Here is a 16,795-nt window from a genome sequence, read left to right on the forward strand (position 1 = left end):
ATTCCTGCAGAACAGAGCGTCTCCAGGGGCTCACTTCCCTCGGATCCAGGCCCCGTGAGGAACGTAGGGAGGAGCGGAGACCTTGGAGACGGCTGCCTGGGAAATGCCTGTTATTAACAACAAGGCTTGTCCCAGCAGCTTTGCAACACCTGCTGTGCATGCTCACTTGCTATTATGGGACAGCACGCCCTTTTAGTGCTGGGCTCGCAGACCACAAATGTGCTGGCCGCCTATCACTGCTCCCTCCGAGGTTCTAGATGCCAGATTGAAAACTGTTTTCCTCTGTCCCAGTGTGCAGGAACAATGACCTCCAGCGGCCATTCGGGGTAGCTCTACCCTGCACCTGCATAATGGATTCCCTAAGGACAGAGCATGTTTGAGACCCGCTCCCCATGTAAAGGCAGCAGATTATAACCTGTCCACATGCAGCAGGTTTCAGCTGACAGCAGCTCTGCCGCACGGTTAAAGTACTGCAGTCCACGTGGCAGGAAGCCGGGAGAAATACAGCCCTAGTCTCCTTCCCCATCGCAGCCCTGTTTCTTGTCCTCTCCTTTTGCCTTTCAGAGTTTGAAATCTGGTACAATGAATCCTTCCTTATTCCTGAGGATGTGCAAGAAGTGATAAAACCCGGTGGCAACATCCGACCTGGTATGATCCCCATTAACAGAGTCATGTGTCTGGTGAGTTTTGCCACGCACGTCTTCCTTCTCTGCGTGCTCATGGGTGTTGCGTTGCCAGTAAGAAGACTGGGAGTCCTCCCGAGGCAATATGGGGGTTAGTTATAGTTTGGACTCTTTTTCTAAGCGGTGCTGTAATCTGTAGGGAGAGAAGCAGGAGAGCTGCTGTCAGCAGGCATGTCTCACTTTGGTGTATGATCTAAGTGAATGATAGGAAATCGATTCCTTCAAGCAGTTGGTGATCTGCTTGCTATCAATAACCAAGGCAGGTAGGAGGTGCAGGGAGTAGCTGGGAGACTTGTTCCCAGCCTCTGCGATCTGTAGTGTTTACAACGCCATTGTCCTGCCGGCACTGAGAGCAGCTCTCGGCGCTGCGCCAGACATCTGTAGAGACAGGATTCCTGTGGGAATCAGTGACCCTTTGTCCTTCCTGAGCATGGACAGTTCTCTTAACATTCATATTCCCCAGGCTCTTCCTCCTGCGCGTCGCTCTCCTCTGAACCCTGTCCAGGGTTTGGGTTATATTTAAACATGGGATTCAGACCCAGAGCTGTTTGCCACAGACGTGGTGCCTTCCATACCAAAGGCGCGCAGACACTTCCACATACATTGCCACTGGCGTGGAGCCATCTCTGCAGTGCAGAGTGACAGCCCAGACCCACTCAGTACTGAGGAGGGAGACATTACCACCTTGCCTGTATTATGCATGCTGCTCAGCCCTTGCAGACCTGAGCAAGGACATTTGGGAATTATAACTGAAAAGGAATTCCTTTGCCCTGACTGGACCATGGTTTCATTTGACTGGAAAGCTCAGGGTCAAGCATTCAAAGACCTCACTGCCACTGAATGCAGCCAAGACCCCGCACTGCTGAACACCACCAAAGCCCCAGCTCTGCAGATGTAGGTTGCTGATGCATCCCAGGGTACTCAGTTTGGTGCTGCACTCAGCTAGGCCCAAGTCTGGGTTTACAGCCTGGTTTGACCTGCATCTTTCATATGTTGCAAAGTGAAGGTAGGTGGAAACTTGGGAGCGTTCGGGTTAAGGGCTTGCACCCGGGTCATGGCTAGACAAGAGCCACCTGACTGATGCATTTGTGCCTCATTCCCCTCCTAGCTGCAGGAAGCCAGCCTCAGGAGATAAGCCTGGCGCTTTGAGAAGGACTTTGGCTGCTCAAGCTGTTGGAAATTGGGGTGTGAGCTGCCTCACAGGGGGGTTAGGGCCCTGATCAGGCACCAAAGTCAGGAGGTGTAAGACAAGAACCCAGGAGCCAAGACCCAGGGTCAGGTAGCTGGAGACAAGGTCAGGAACTGCAGTCAGGAGCCAGAAGGCATTGGCAAGTGTCAGAGAGCAGGATAAAAGCAGAGGGCAAAGAAACCACAGTCGAGGCACTGCCGGAGAGGTCGGATGATGCGGGTGACAAGATTGGGAGGCAGCCAGAGATGAGAAAGGGGTTGGGGTTGTTGGATTTATATCTGGGGCCTGGCTTCCTACAGCCAACAGGATAATGAGGCAGACCTGCTCCTGGGCACCCTTCACCTTACCAGGGAGGAGATGATGGTACGATAGAAAAGGAAAGGAAGGCACCAGGAGAGAAAACAGGGACTCTGGGCTCCACGTGGCAGCCTTCAACTAACTCAGAGAGCCAGGTGCCTGGGAGGGACAAAAGCAAAAGAGGTCGTGGAGGGCTGGGACTTCTTACGTTCCCTTCTAACGTGTCTTTTGAAAGTGTCTTGAGGGGTATCACGATAGACTTCTTGCCTACCTACTGAATTACATGGCTGTAAGGCTACATGGAACAAGTATAAGGTGAGGGGAAATGGAGGAAGCTTGTTCTTAAATGTACCAGGAAACTACAGGCCAGACATCTATGAGGATCATGGAAGAGACAGGATGCCGGTTGGGACTCTGTATCCAGCAAAGGAGATGAGCCCATGAGGGGAAAATCCAACACAAAACTGAAGTCCAAGGCAAAACTCCCCTGAATTTCAGGGCCATCAAGTTCCTGCCCCTTGCTTATATATGAGGCCTTTCTTTCGGGAGTCCCTGAAAGAGAGAGACAACCTAGAGCATGTTCAGGAGTCCTGGCTTCTTCCTTGTCCCTTTTTAGTATCTTAGCACGTCACCAGGCACCCCATTAGATGTATGGGCTTGCCTGAGTCAGAGCCTGTCCACACCCAGGCCTCCTGCGTGCTTTCTGGAGAGAGCAGGGCTCTGAGAAGCCACAGAGTTGGGAGAACGGTTGTCAGCATTTACGCCGGCTGACAAGTCTTCTGCCACCTGCCGTTACACGTAAGCCCCCTGAGAGGGGAAGGCTCTCCTTTCCAATCCAGATCTCTCTGAACCGTCATATGGCCCCATGCCCATGGCATCATTAGGGTGAAGGTTCATTGATAACCCTTTTGTTTCCTGCAACCTCCCAACCAGTCCTCCCCGTGTTTTACATGGGGCTGGGTCCTGCCTGTCTCTTTTTCCCAGGATGAAGATGAGCAGGAGAGGTTTGACCGGATGCAGAAAGCAGTGTTGCCGGCCTGCCCGGGTTCAGTCCCCTTCTACAGTGCCAAATCGAAGATGGAGCAGCAGGTAGTGTGCCCGGGGGCCCAGATCCAAGTGGATGTGTCGGCGTGTGCTGTGAGAGCAGCCCCTTGCCGTGCTCTTACCTCTGGAGTGGACCGCTCCAGCAGGACAGCGGGGCTTGGGCAAGCCTTTCCAAAGGCACCGGTATAATGATGTAGTGCGTTTAGGGCAGCGATTCTCACCCGGGGTGCCTTTATCACAAGAGGAGTGCAGAGATTTCCAATAGAAATCCATGGTTGTGGTCGTGCTGAGTTCTTTGCAATGGAAGAACGGCTCTAGTTTTTCTGTAGTCAAGAAAAGAGTGAGAACTAAGCTGGCATTTTTCAAGAGGTGCTCGAGTCTATCCAGGAGTGCTGAAAAATTTGAGAACCGCTGGTCTAGGGCAGTGGTGCCCCCCATGCACTGGGACTGGGTCCTGGGGGAGGGGGCGGCACTGCCCCCTCCTAGCCCCCGACACCAGGTGCCGGGTCCAACAGGACCGCCGCTTCTCCATCGCCAAGTTTCCAGATGAGTGGGGTGCCCAGCGGGCAGGATGACAGCGCCGTGGGCCGGATCTGGTCCGCCTCTGGTGTAAAGTGTTGGCAGCCCCCTTCATCACCCCCCCGCTCTGCGGCTTGTGCTGCCGAGCTCTGCATCAAGTCACTTCAGCAGAGGCCGAGTTCAGAGGCCGCGGGCTGGATCCCCCGCTGGCATTGCACGGAGAGCGCTACCCTGACTTACGCCGGGGGTTGGGAGCCTTTTACCAGCGGTGGGCAGCCTCTTCCCACCCGGCCGCTGGAACACCCTGCCCCAGCGCACCGCCAACAGAGACGGAAAACAGGGAAGCCTCATCAGCCTCATCCCCCGGCCCCTCTGCGGGAGATGCTGCTGGTGTGGGGGTGTCAGCAGGGCCAGCGGCCCCCCCCCCAGACTCCATTGCTGCCCCCTCTCCCCACCATTAACTGGCACCGACTGTAGTTGCCAGCAGCCATCGGCAATGGTAAACGTGGCAGTGAGGAGGCTGCATTACCCTCCTAACTACCTTGACACCTTCCCCTCGCAGCAGTGGTGGGGACGGGGACATGAGCCTGACAAGGGGGTTTCCATTTTGGCCCCCATGGCCCAGATCAGACCTTTGCAGGCCAGAGCCAGGTGGCAGTGGCTTACCCATCCCCAAGTTACCTCAGTGGCTTGGTCTGTAGAGGATGGGCCACTGCCACGGGGGCATCTCAGGGCTCCCTGTAGCTGGCACGTGTTGGAGGGGGGATACCGGACTTGATGGGCTACTGGTGTCATGCGGTGGGGCAGCTCCTCGGCTCTCGGGAAGGGCCACGCTCAACCCAGAGAGCAGCTGAAGGTGGAACTCAAAGGGTCTCTGTGCCATGCCCCCATCCGCCTCCTAAACACCAGACGGGGGCAGAAGCCCAGGGAATAACTAGATCTCGTCTTCCTTCATCAGCACAGTTACCTCAGAACCGTGACCTCGCTCCAGCAAATGCAGAAGAAACCCGGACTCCTCCCAGCCGCCGTGAAGAACAAATCCTCATCGCTTCTGCACACCGTGTGACGGAGAAAGAGTCAGAGCGGAGCCCTCTGCACGCCGGCCCACGCGAGGGAACTAAACTGAACGACCTCAGACAGCTCCCACCTTTATTTTTAGAGTAGATCAAGAAATAAAGCCGCGGTAATGAAAAAGAGCTTTGGTCCAGTGAGAATGAAGGCGGTCGGCATCCCAGGCCGTCACTGTGCAGCACGATGAAATGCAGGTTAGCGACCTGAAACAACAGCGGGCCTGTTTCCCCGCGTGCTCCTGGAAAAGGCAGCACCTGGCAGGAGCGCAGGCGGGAGCTGTGGAGGAAAGATCGAGCTTCCCCCTCTGCTTCTCCGTGAGGGATGAAGAGACTGGGAAGGATTCCTCTTTTCATGCTTGTTTTAGCCTTGGAAAGAGCAAGGTTGTCAGCTGCGAGCTCCCCTGGCTGGCTGGGCTTCTCTGGAGGAGCCCAAGTTGTAAGAGCTTTCTACGGGCAAGTCTAATAGATCTGACCCCTTCACATAGGTAATGGGGCTGGGGCAGCACAAGGACCCTGCCAGGGAACAGATCCCCTGGGCAGGCCTGCCTCCAACCCCTTGGAAGCTGCAGCTCAGGGGGCATGTTGGGGGCAGAGGAGAGAGGCAACAGAGACCGCCTGCAGCACCCTGAGGGCGCAGCCCGGGCACTGCTGCAAGTGTCTGAGCTCCCCCAGGGCCTGCGCCAGCCCCTGGAGCAGCCCAGAACTGCGGGAGCCCCAGGGACCCACAAGGAAGGACCCTCAGCCCCTTCCCCTGGGCACCCTGCCTGGAGGAGGCTCAACGCACTCGGCAGAGCTCCTCTGCCAGCTGTCCTGCCAGGCACTTTGTGTTCGTGGGAGCCCATCTGGAGAGCAGAGGGGAGAGATGCAATCGCATGGCGCCCACAGGGGACTGCGGCCAGCAGAAGGAAGCGAGCCAGCTTCTGCCCTGGCGTGTGCTGCAGCCAGCGTGCCTGGTACTCCCTGGGGCAGCTCTGAGAGCTCGCAGGGGAAGCTGCTGTCCGCTGGGGGCCTTGCAGGAGGAGCCCTCCCAGCGACACCCCTCACTGTGCCCCAGGGCAGGCCAGGCTTTGCCCCAGGCTTTTGGTGGATGCAGGAAGCCCCGTCCCCCATCCAAGCCATCCTGGGTCTCAGGACAGGACTGATCGGGAGTGAGATATGCGGCCAGACAAGCCGTCAGAGCCTTACTTATGCTCAGGTCCCTCCCCGGATGCTGAATTAGGGGCCAGAGTCTGCCCCACTGTCCTGCCATGAGGAGTCCCAGGGATGCCCCCTCCTGCCTATCAGGCAAACAGGGAAGTGCTCCCAGAGCTGTGCACCCCAGCCTGACACAAGCAGGAGCCTTTGGGCCTTGGCTTGCGTCCTGGGAGGTCGTAGCTCTGGCTTGTGGTCAGCCCAGGATGGCTGAAGATGTCCCTTGTCTGCTCCTTTGGGTCCACGGGGTAGAACACGCTACAGAAAATGATTTCCCCAGCTCTGCTGACTCCACCATGCTGGCCCTTGCCACCCCTCTGCTCAGCATTTGCCCCGGGCCTGTGTCACTGGCATGGGGCATCTGTTCCCCTGCCAGGTCCATGGGCCAGAGGAGCTCAGGGCTGTTTGCCACACTAGCCAAGAAGCTCATTCTGGCATCAGTGCCACTTGCCACAGTACTGGTTCCCGGCCGGGTCACCCTGAACCACAGCCCTTTAACGAGAGATCGCCCTGCCCAGCCCTTCCTTGGGGAAGGCGCCCCTGCGTTACTCCCCCAGGTGTCCGTAGTCATCCATCACAGAATGAAGCGTGTCAAAGGCCTGCCGGAAATCCTCCTCCTCACAGCCGTGGCGCCAGTACCAGTGGAGGTAGGCGCCGGCCCGATACATGACCCGGGCTCTCTCCACTACCTGCTGCAGGAAATCGGCCGAGCTGCCATGGTTGGCGCAGACGGTCAGGGAGTGGCTGTGAGATCCCGGCTCCGCGACGCTGCGAGAGTCTGGGGGAGGAGAGTCATCTCAGCACCAGCGTTAGCTGTTCAGCCCCTACTCCTCCCGCCCAGAAGAGCCAAGCATTTAACCTGGCTGAGAAGGGCCACAGGGCACCAACCTGTCTCCAGTGGGGAAAGGATTCGTGTGCCCGGCCCAGCTGAGTTTGGTTCTCCAGTGCCAAGAGCTATGCATTAAGGTGTGGGGGTGGACTGTACAAAGGGCTTGCTGTCCTTGGGACATCTTGGAAGGCCTTATCCTTCCCTCACCAACTCCCTGCGCGACCCAGCCTCAGCTGACCGTTTGTGCCTCAGTTTCCCCTTGGTAAAGGGTGTGAGACTTGCTTCACTTCAGAGTCATGTGTTCCTGTCTCGTGGCCCCTTCACACAACTCCGCGTACCCCCGTCCCACGTGACCGTCAGCCAGACACAGCACTGGCTCCAAACGGACACGCCAGCATTGTTAGCCCTCTGGCACCACTGCCTGCGGAGGCGCTATGCCAGGTGCACTTCAAAGGGGGTCTGGACCCAGAAGCTGGTTCCTCTGCACCTATTTCTCGTGCCCGACTCATGTCTCCAGCGCGCAGCTTTCAATTCAACCCTGACTTGGAGCCGTGGCTCCGGTGTCTGTGGGAGAAGCGATCAATAAAAGGCAGCTGGCCACGATGGTCGTGACTCCCGCAAAGAACGTGCGGTAGTGCCCTCGCCGCCTCGGCCCACAAATATCTGTTCTGGGTTTGCTCAGCACCCCTGGGCTTGGCTCCATGACCGACCTCCTGGCACAATATAAATCCATCGGGAGGATAAGGGACGGTTTCAAGGGGTTTCTACAACCAATGGGTCCTCCCAAGGGGCCTGCTTTTCTTCACCGCTTCTTGGCAGGCAAACAGATGAACCCGAAGGACTTTCCCCCACAAAGGGTCACTGCTCCGTCTACCTTATCGTGATTTCTCTCCTCTTTTCCCCTTTTTGCTCCCGTCTCCTTCCACTGCCCTCAAGGGCGCCTGCGGCCTTTGCTGGTGGAGCCCCAAGGACAAGTGGATGCAGCAGGATGCAGACCTGCTTTCCCGAGCCACTTTCCAGTCCAGCCGGACTCTGGTCGATTGTCTAAGGACTACTTAGCTCCCTTACAAAGAGCAGGGCTGCGAACTCTTCCCCCTGAGCAGGACTTGACTGCTTTCCCCTGCCCCTCTGTGGACCCGTGCAGTGCCAGGCTGTGCCACGGAGGCATTGTACATCTCCCCCCAGGGGACCAGGCTCAGCTAAGTGGCACCAACTCCATTCAGGTCAATGCATCTGCATTCACCAGGCCCAAGCTGTCTCATGTCATACCAGGAAGGACAGTGTCATAGTTAAGATATAGGAGTCCAGGCCTCTGGGCTCAGTTTCTGCCACTGCCCTTCTGCATGACCCCGGGAATGTCACCTAGCCCCTACTTTGTTTCCTGTAACAGCCTTGCAGGGGACTGGCAGAGCACAGCGAGTGCTTGCGAGGTGCTCAGCGATTTGACACGGGCTCAGACTAGCCGTGATGTGGAAGGACGTGGGTACGCCTTGGTGACCTGAAGCTGGCATCAGCCTGGGGCATGCAACCCCGCCAAGGCCATCACAGCTCTGCAATGCCTCAGCACGTGCCGACACGTCTGCGAATGCTCTCACCCCACGACCTCCTCTCCTGCCCCAGGACGATGCAGCTTTGGCCTCTGCAGCCTGGCTGCACTGGAGCTGGACCAGCGGGCGCTGTGACCCCCAGCCTGTGGAAGCCATGTACCAGGACGGGCAGCAAGACTCACCCGTCCAGCAGCCGATGGAGAAGGGGTTCCAGGGGACGCACCGGCAGGCCTGGCGCAGCCTCTTCAGCACCGAGCTGTGGGCCCGCAGGAAGGAGTCCTCGTCAGGGCTGCGGGCTACCGCGAGCACGGCTGTGCTGTGATGCTGGCGGCGAGGCGAGCTAAGGACCGAGGCGATGGTAGACACAGGGACAGCCCCGTCGCCTCCCTCCAGACCCCCTTGCTTGGGCCCAGACAAGGGGGTCACACATTTAGTTGTGTGGGAATCGCAACTCAGGGAGCCTCATGAAACCCGTGGCACCCAGCACAGCTCGGGTGTGTCTTACTGCTTCTCTTCCTGCTAGGGGAACTGCCTGCCCTTGCTTTCCCCTCTGCATAATGGGGATAATACTATTGGCCTCCAAAGTACAGCCAGGGTGGTTCTCTCCAATCTGCTTAAGCAAACCCTGTGGGGGTCAGTTGCCGACTGTGGGAAGTAGGTTGGTGCTGGGGGAAGGACTGCCTCTGATGGACCCAGGGTCTGGACACATCAGTGTGAAGGAGGGGGCATGTGATGTGCGGCTGTGCAACCTGCACCGGGGGTGGAGAAATCCAGGGTAGAGCTACGCCCGTGTCAGCTACACAGGTGCACCTGTCAGCTTGTCCTGGGACAGCCCTGGGCTACGGGCGAACAGGCTGTTCCCTGCTCCTTTGCCACACAGTGATACAGCCCAGTCACATCCACCTACTGCACACAGGTATCCCAGACTAACGGCGCATGTCTGCTCCACATCCTGGTGCATTCGACATCTGCGTGCAAAACTCACGCAAGGTTTTGCTTTCTCTCTCCCTGCCTCAGCCAGGCTCTGCGACAGGGCTTTCTCTTGGCCCGTGCCTGCCTGTAGATGGCCTGCTCCACATTGCCCGACTCGGGAAGGTTTAGGGTGGATGGCTTCTGGGGCAAAAGGATACGGGTTGCCCGGTGTGAGACTCGCGAGGTAAGTAGTGCACAGCCGAAGAAGCCAGGCTGTCCCAAAACGCCGTGCCCCTGGGAAAGGGAAAACAGACCCAACTCAGCAACAGCTGCAGGGGAACGGAGCGGCTGCTTCCACCCCTGCCTGGGGGGCAGAGCTCAGCAAAGCCACTGCCAGCACCTCCCAGGAAAGGATGCAAGAAGCTTCCTCCTGATGGCTTTGAAAACCCAGGAAGCTGCTTGCTGTGGCACTACTTCACCCAGGTGGTTTGCACGCTGCCCTGGGCTAAGTCTCCTCTCTCACAGGCTGTGGGATGGTGCCGAGAGCCATCACCTGCCCCTGACACACGCTAGTGCAAGTAAAAGTCACTGAACAGCCCCTGGGGGTATGAAAAAGCAAGAAGGGAGTTATGCACCCGGGGAAATCTCAGGGTTTCCTCCCTTGTCTTCTGGGATTTGCTGCTGTAACAACTGACTTGCTTGTGGCTTTGACTTCCTCAAAAAGGAGGGGTCAAGGCAGCTGGAGCTCAAGAGAAACCAAACGGCTCCCGACCAAGCAGGGACGTTCACCCCTCGCTGATCAGACCCCTCGGTGGAACGGGGCCATGTGAACCAAGCAGTGGCATGTCTGCGATCCGGCCCACCCCAGGCGAGTCATGCATCCGACCTCCACAATCTCCAGACCGGCTTGAAATGCACGAGACGGACGGGCCTTTGGAGACCCCCGGGATCACCTGGGTGGCGAGCCCTGGGGTCTGCAAACACGGTGCTTTTATGCCTGGATGCTGAGCCTGTCAGGAAGCCACATGCTTTCAGGGGCCTGGCTTGGTAGGAAAACACTTCCTGCAAGAGGCCCGCTAGTACCAAGGCTTGGGGCAGTGGCCTCCAGAGCTGCGCCTCTTGCAGGGGGTTGCACAGAGGACGGAGCTGGGCTGGTCTCAGTGGGGGCAGATGACAGGACAAGGAGCAATGGGCTCAAGCTGCAGCAAGGGAAGTTGAGGTTGGATATTAGGAAGAACTTTCTCCCAAGGAGGGTGGTGAAGCCCTGGAACAGGTTACCTAGAGAGGTGGTGGACTCTCTACTCTTGGAGGTGTTTAAGACATGGATAGACAAAGCCTTGGCTGGGGTGATGCAGTTGGGGCTGGTCCTGCTTGGAGCAGGGGGCTGGACTAGATGTGAATTCCTGAGCTCCGTTCCAACCCTCATTTTTACAATTTTATGAACAGAGCCATTTTTTTCCCCATGGCAAAATGCTCAGCAAGGCCACAGCGGGGCAGAAGGTTTTGACGTGCTGGATTCCTGTTGGAAGTCCCTGGGTGTATCTTGTGAGTCACACGTAGGAGGTTACGAACAGTGCAAATATTGTGCCCCATCCCAGAGCACCCACGAAAGTATCTCGCGACGCCCAGGTGGAGAATCACCGGCCTGGACAGCTAAGAGCGGGACAGAGGACTCTCATCAGAGTCTCCCTCCTGCCGTGGGAGACGTTTCCTCCGTACCTCTGGCTGGCTTGAGAGATGTAGAGGAATTTCATGGCCGGCACGGGGCAGACGGCCCTCAACAGCTCCCATGGCTCCATCCCAATGCTGACCCTGCCGAAAAGCAAGAGGCGCAGTCAGATACCACCAAATAACCACCTACAGCTTCCTCTGGGCTCCAGCTCATGGGCCGACTCCCAACTGAAGCGTGGCAGGTTTCCTCTACCAAGCCCCAAGCTGTCTGCAGGGCATATGTGGTTTCAAATCAAGACAAAGCCCCACCCTGGATTCACCTGCCCATGAAAGCCTCGACTGGGTAGAGGAGCCCGGCGAGGCAGGAGGTGATGTAGGCGTTCATGGAGGAGAGAGAGACCCGGGGCTGGGCGGCAGCTGCGTGGGGGGCTCCCGCCCTCGCCAGCACCTCGTCGTTCTGGAGCAGGAGGATGCCGTCCGCGTGCCTGTGCAAATACAGAGCAGACTCGCTGTTCTCCAGTTGCTCGGGGGCGAATCCAGGAGTCCCCCAAAGACAGTGTTATGTCTTGCCTGGGTACAGACAGAGCAGACGCTGCAGGAACGAGCTGTTCTGATGTCAGATGGCTGCACAATTACAGGCCCATCAATTGTTAGCATCGCTGTTAGATGCATTGCAGCAGCCCCTAGAAGACCTGCCAGGATCTGGGCCCCCAGGGCACTGGGTGCTGTACACACACACGTAAGGAGAGCTCCAAGTCTCAGTGACAAAGGATTAAAGGAAACAGGTTAAGGGTCTGTCTAGAGCAGGAACTGAGAAGCGGACACACAGCACGTTTAACCCGGTGTTGCCAGCCTCATCTCAGTGTCTAATTGGGAGGAGGGATGGAGCAGGGTGCCCAGGGGTCTGCCCTGGGTTCAGTGTTGAGTAATATCTTCAGTAGTGATGTGGACGATGGGACTGAGTGCACAGCTCGCACGGCGGCAGATGGCACCCAGCTGGGTAGAGTTGCAGGCACTCCGGAGGGTGGGGCTAGGATTCAAAATGACCAGAATAAATGGAGAAATGCTTTGGTAGGAGCATCACCAGCAGATCGGGGGAAGTGATTCTTCTCCTCTATTCAGCACTGGGGAGGCCACATCTGGAGTCCGCAAACAGAGTCCACAGATGCAGCTTGGGGAGTGACTGGTTGGGCTGTGGGACTGTAGAGAAGGACCTGGGGGTTATGGTGAATGAGAGCCAACACTGTCCCCTCGTTGCAAAAAAAGCCTACAACGTGCTAGGCTGTATTAGTTGAAGCACTGCTTTTAAATTAAGGGAAGCAATTCTGTTCAGCACTGGTGAGACCTCGCCTAGAGTACGGTGTCTAGGGTTTGGTTATCGCACTTCAGGAAAGGCATGGACAAATTTTAAAGACTACAGTGAATACCAGGAAGATTGATTAGAGGCTGGGGAAACCTGACTCAGTTGGAAAGGTTAGAAGAAGTGGATTATTTATTCTGGAGAAAAAACTGAGGGAGGATTTGATAACAGTCTTCAGTAGGGTTGGGTATGTAAATAAAGTTCAATCAATTGACCAGTCAAAAATTGGTCAAAAATTGTAAAAAACTGGCCAATGCAGTCAAGCCATACACAGAACAAGTCAATTTTCCTTTAAGTGTGCCAAAAAATGATAAAATAAATCATATTTCTGTCAACAAACCTGCAAAAAAATATTCACTCCCCATAAAATTGCTATAATCTTTGACTAGTCAAAAAACGCAGTCAGTTGACCGATCAATTGAGAATACTTGATCAGTCAATTGATCAGCTTGCCAAACCTAGTCTTCAGATACTTGAAGAATAATTGGTGGAAGAAGATATTGGAATCTGAGCGGTTGCGAAGGCGGATGCAGGCTGCACAAGAACAAGATCCCCAGTTGTCTTGGTCTCCTTGCCATTGGATCAAGGTCCTGTTTTGTCAAGAGCTGATGAGAAGGAGGAGGAGGAGGAGGAGTGGAAGAAATCTAGGTTTGAGTTGGGAACAACTTTCTCACCCTGAGGGTGGTCCAGGACTACAGCAGATACCTTGGAAGAGCAGGTTGGACAAACACGTGTCCGGGATGGCTTAGTCAGGGATAACCCTGCCTTGAGAAGGGGCTGGACTAGATGTGACCTTGTAAAGACCCTGCAAGTCAGACTTTCCTATAAGTTCGTGACACCACTGTTAACAAGAAGCAGACATGTGCCGTGTAGACCGATCCTGGTATAACCTCTTTGAATCTGGTGTGGAATTACCCTTGCAAAAATCAGGGGTAAAACTCCCTGGGTGCAGCTCTCTGCTGGTGGTAAATTTTAGCTGTATTAAATGCAGAGTACAAGTCTCAGCTCTCCCCCTCACTCCATGCTTGCAGCCTCAGTTTCCCCAGGGTGTGAGCTCTTCAGGGCAGGGTCAGTGCCTCACGGTGGGGGTGGTCCAGGCAGTGAGACCCAGTATTAGACAAGGACAAGTAACCTTGGCTGACCATCATTTTCTGTTGACTCCTCTTCCCCTCCCAGCTCCTTCCCGTTACCTCTGGAGCCACGCGAGGCACAGCAAGGTGTTGTAGTGCTGGAGAGGGCTCTCGCCAGCCTGGTGAGGGGCTACGGTCACTGCCAGGATCTGCCCCAGGGAGTACTCATCTCTGATGGCCTCGCACAGCCGGGAACTGAGGCCTATGGGGGAAAGTTACCATCATCAGCAGCAGGAAAAAGGATTCTTGAAATGCCCTCGAGCTCAGGCCGGCCACGGTGAGCTCAGAGCTGGGCTGAACCGAGCTGGGCAGAGAAAATGCAGCGGCAGGTCTTGGGGCAGGACCTGATTTTTTAGAAGCTCCTTCTCCTTGCAAATCTGCACATTTTGCAAATGCTGCAGAGGCCAGACGTTTCACGGGGGACCTCGCCTAGAAGCGGAGCACTGTGCAGGGGTCTGACCCAGCAGCCCCGCATCCCAGACATGTTTAAAACAAAACCCTGGAAGTTCTAGGTGTTAGTGATAGTACAAATGTGGAGGTTGCCTGGTTGAGGGCAACCGTTTTGGTAGGCGTGTCAAAAATTAAGCCCTGTGTCCTCCCTGAGTGTCACTCTGATCCCCTTCCCCTGCCTGATTTGCTGCTCTGCTTTCTGCTCCTTGGCCTGCGCTCCCTGCCTGATCTGCTGCTCTGCCTTCATCTCCCTGCCCTATCTGCCATTGTGCTGCGTACCCCTGTCCCAATCTGCCGTATGCTACAGAGGGGCTCCCCTGATTCAGGCAACGAAAGCGCTCCATATACAACCTTACTTCTGCCTGCCTACACGTGTGCTGGCTTCATCCTGTTGTGTTTAAATAGCACGTCTCCGTGTACACAATCTAGCACTCAGGACCTGGCTTTCTAGGGGGTTCAGAAATGGCTTGGTGCCCCAGGACAGTCTCACCATCTCGTTCCCGGAGTTGGCACACATGGGGCGGGAGCAGCTGAGCGAGGCTTCCTCCCTTGCAGCAAGATGGAGCTTGCTGCCACCGCGGTGCGGACGGACCTGCTGCATCCACCGGAGTCACCGGCGGAGTGAACTCGCCTTCCCTAATGCGCCGCTGGCAAAGCACGACAGCAACAAGCAACCTTGACAAATGTGACGGCCACTATGGACCACAGCTAGAATGGCCTTCACATCCTCCACCCTCCCTGCTTGATTGGACCGGCGGCAACCTAGCTGCTGGTTGAGAAGATGTTGGGTGCTAAACATGGGAAGAGCTATAATCTTGGAGGACCCAGTGAGAGAATTTCTCTTGTTTTCTCATCCATCCATCCATCCATCCACTTCAGGTTTTATACTGCTGCCCATCACCATGGTATCCAGATGCTTTCTAGGTAAAGCCAGCAGCCACAGCAAAACCCCGACCTACCAGCTCCCGTGCCACCACCAAGGCTGTGGAAAAGCACAGTCCCGCAGTAGCAGTCCCTGCGCTCGGCCTCCTTACGTAGACTCTCCATCGTCCTCTGGAGCAGGCTCCTCTCGCTGTCCGAGCACCCATCATGGTACCCTGAAGCCAGGCAGAGCCCGAGGTTAGATTGTCTCGTGGTTGTGGGGCTGGGGCAAAGCAGGGAGGGCTGCAGGATGCCGACGGCTTGAGCCTTTAGCGCTTCTCATCCAGGGTGGGTCACCTGTGCCTGACTCCTGAGAGGCGATGCCAAGTCCAAACTAATCTCAGTGTCTCATAGCACAGGTGAGCAATGGACAGAGAGACGTTACACCCCAGCAAGGGCTGCTCACACACGCATCAGGAACTGCTCATGGGTTCCTAAAGCCAGGATGGCCTCCCAGCCCCTAAGTCATGCACCCAGGCATGCTCGGGGAAGCCAGACGGGTTTACGTCCAGCTTCCTTGATCCTTTTGCTGTGTGCATGTCAAAACCATCACCTGCTGTACTGCACCCGTGCAGGGGATGAACGGAGCCCTCTGGCCCCCAAAACACAGGGGTGACTGGGTGCATTGGCCTTGCCAGACAGCCTGCAGGAGAAGGAGTCGGTTTGGCTGGAGGTATCCCACAGGTGCAGAAATGTGGGGTAGTAGCTAAAAGCCCAAGGACAAGGTCTGGGATAAAACCCCTGAGAGCCAAGGGGAAGGAACTGCTGATGGGTTGGCGTGCCTCTCTCCTTGAAGGAAGGGCAGGGCTCTCCAAAGGCTGGAAAGGGCCTTTCCTGCTATTAAAGCCAGATAATGCCACAAGCTGGGAAATAAAGTCAAGGAGCAAGCAGGTTAGGGCATGTGAGCTGCTATCAGGTGGCCTCGAGTCGCTGAGCTGAAAGACAATCTGCCAGCAAAACTGGCTGCAAAACAGCCATCCTTGCGAGAGACCCCGGGCTGGTTTGCTGTTGCTCCCAGCTGAGTGCAACGGGGCACGCGCACCCCCACGGGACACCTCAGCTGCATCAGGAGGCATCACCGTAGGCTTTGCAGACCTCTGCAAGCGTGTTTCTCACCCACAAATGTACACTGGGGGGGGGAATTTAGGAGGAGAGGACTCTTACCATATGCCCAGTTCTTCCCTCTTCCCTGCTTTCCCACGATCAGGTTGGACTCCCTGAAAAAACTGTGAGAGGAGTTAGGAACTAGTAGGTGGCAGCAGGGATTATGACTTCCCACGTGGCCTGGGACAATGCTTTCCTAACTCACTGGCTTAGGACCCCACATGATCTCCCCTAAAATCAGGGGAGAGAAAACAGGAGGCCATGCTGTCCTTGGGTCCCAGTCTCGGGCCTAAGGACCAGGTCATGGGGCAGGGAGGAGATGAAAGGAGTGTTATCTCCCACCCCAGGCACAGCAGGTTCAAAGGGGTCTCAGAGCCACTGATACTAGGCACAGCTCTTACCCTCGCTTGACGTGTTTCTGCAGTTTCCTCACCACTTTGGGCTCACTGTCCACACAGATAGCGCTGAGCTTTCCATCCAGGGAACAAAACGGGTGTCTGGAAAGGACACAAGACGTATGTATGGGAAAGCTCTCTTCTCTGCAGCTGTTCCCAAGAGTGACGCGGGAAAGCCAGCGCAAAGGGGCTGGCAGCAACACTGAAACCAGGGGCTTGAGTTCATGCATTGCCTTGGTGGGGGACCTGCTAAGAGGACCTGCTACCACCTTCCTGTCCCTCTCTTCTCTCCAACCTGCTGCCCTTCAGAAGGGCTCCAAGGGGGATTTCCATCCAACCACAGAAATCATGACTTTGTTTTTCAGTGTTAGGCCAGAAATCGAAACCCAGCATTCCTGTTTCACGTGCACTTTGTCTAGAAACACCCTGGATCTCTACAGGGGTTAGACAACAGGACCCTTGAGGTCCCTTCAGCCCTCTGAG

The 16,795-nt window shown here is 56.1% G+C and overlaps 2 protein-coding genes across 6 annotated transcripts in view; one reads left to right on the top strand and one right to left on the bottom strand.

Moving 5' to 3' along the window:
• Positions 1-5,290, top strand: part of KIF9 (kinesin family member 9) — a 42,076-nt gene extending 36,786 nt beyond the window's left edge. For 3 of the 4 annotated variants that reach the window (XM_006026414.3, XM_025207369.1, XM_006026415.3), the window contains 3 exons: positions 565-680; positions 3,154-3,258; positions 4,691-5,288. In XM_006026414.3, coding sequence (XP_006026476.1) covers positions 565-680; positions 3,154-3,258; positions 4,691-4,798 — 329 coding nt within the window. In that variant the 3' untranslated portion in view covers positions 4,799-5,288. Of the gene's footprint in view, positions 1-564; positions 681-3,153; positions 3,259-4,690 lie in introns of all 4 variants that reach the window. The other variant, XM_025207370.1, reaches the window with a different exon arrangement.
• A 172-nt stretch (positions 5,291-5,462) lies between these two features.
• Positions 5,463-16,795, bottom strand: part of LOC102375220 (tubulin gamma chain-like) — a 45,298-nt gene continuing 33,965 nt past the window's right edge. For both annotated transcript variants that reach the window (XM_006026416.2, XM_025207371.1), the window contains exons 3-11: positions 16,319-16,414; positions 15,978-16,039; positions 14,852-14,989; positions 13,503-13,644; positions 11,273-11,437; positions 11,001-11,093; positions 9,500-9,575; positions 8,552-8,693; positions 5,463-6,771 (exon numbers count right to left, since the gene is read on the bottom strand). In XM_006026416.2, the coding sequence (XP_006026478.1) occupies positions 6,539-6,771; positions 8,552-8,693; positions 9,500-9,575; positions 11,001-11,093; positions 11,273-11,437; positions 13,503-13,644; positions 14,852-14,989; positions 15,978-16,039; positions 16,319-16,414 (1,147 nt within the window). In that variant the 3' untranslated portion in view covers positions 5,463-6,538. The remainder of the gene's footprint in view (positions 6,772-8,551; positions 8,694-9,499; positions 9,576-11,000; positions 11,094-11,272; positions 11,438-13,502; positions 13,645-14,851; positions 14,990-15,977; positions 16,040-16,318; positions 16,415-16,795) is intronic.

Source organism: Alligator sinensis, unplaced genomic scaffold, assembly GCF_000455745.1.
Source record: "Alligator sinensis unplaced genomic scaffold, ASM45574v1 scaffold1298_1, whole genome shotgun sequence".
Lineage (NCBI taxonomy): Eukaryota > Metazoa > Chordata > Crocodylia > Alligatoridae > Alligator > Alligator sinensis.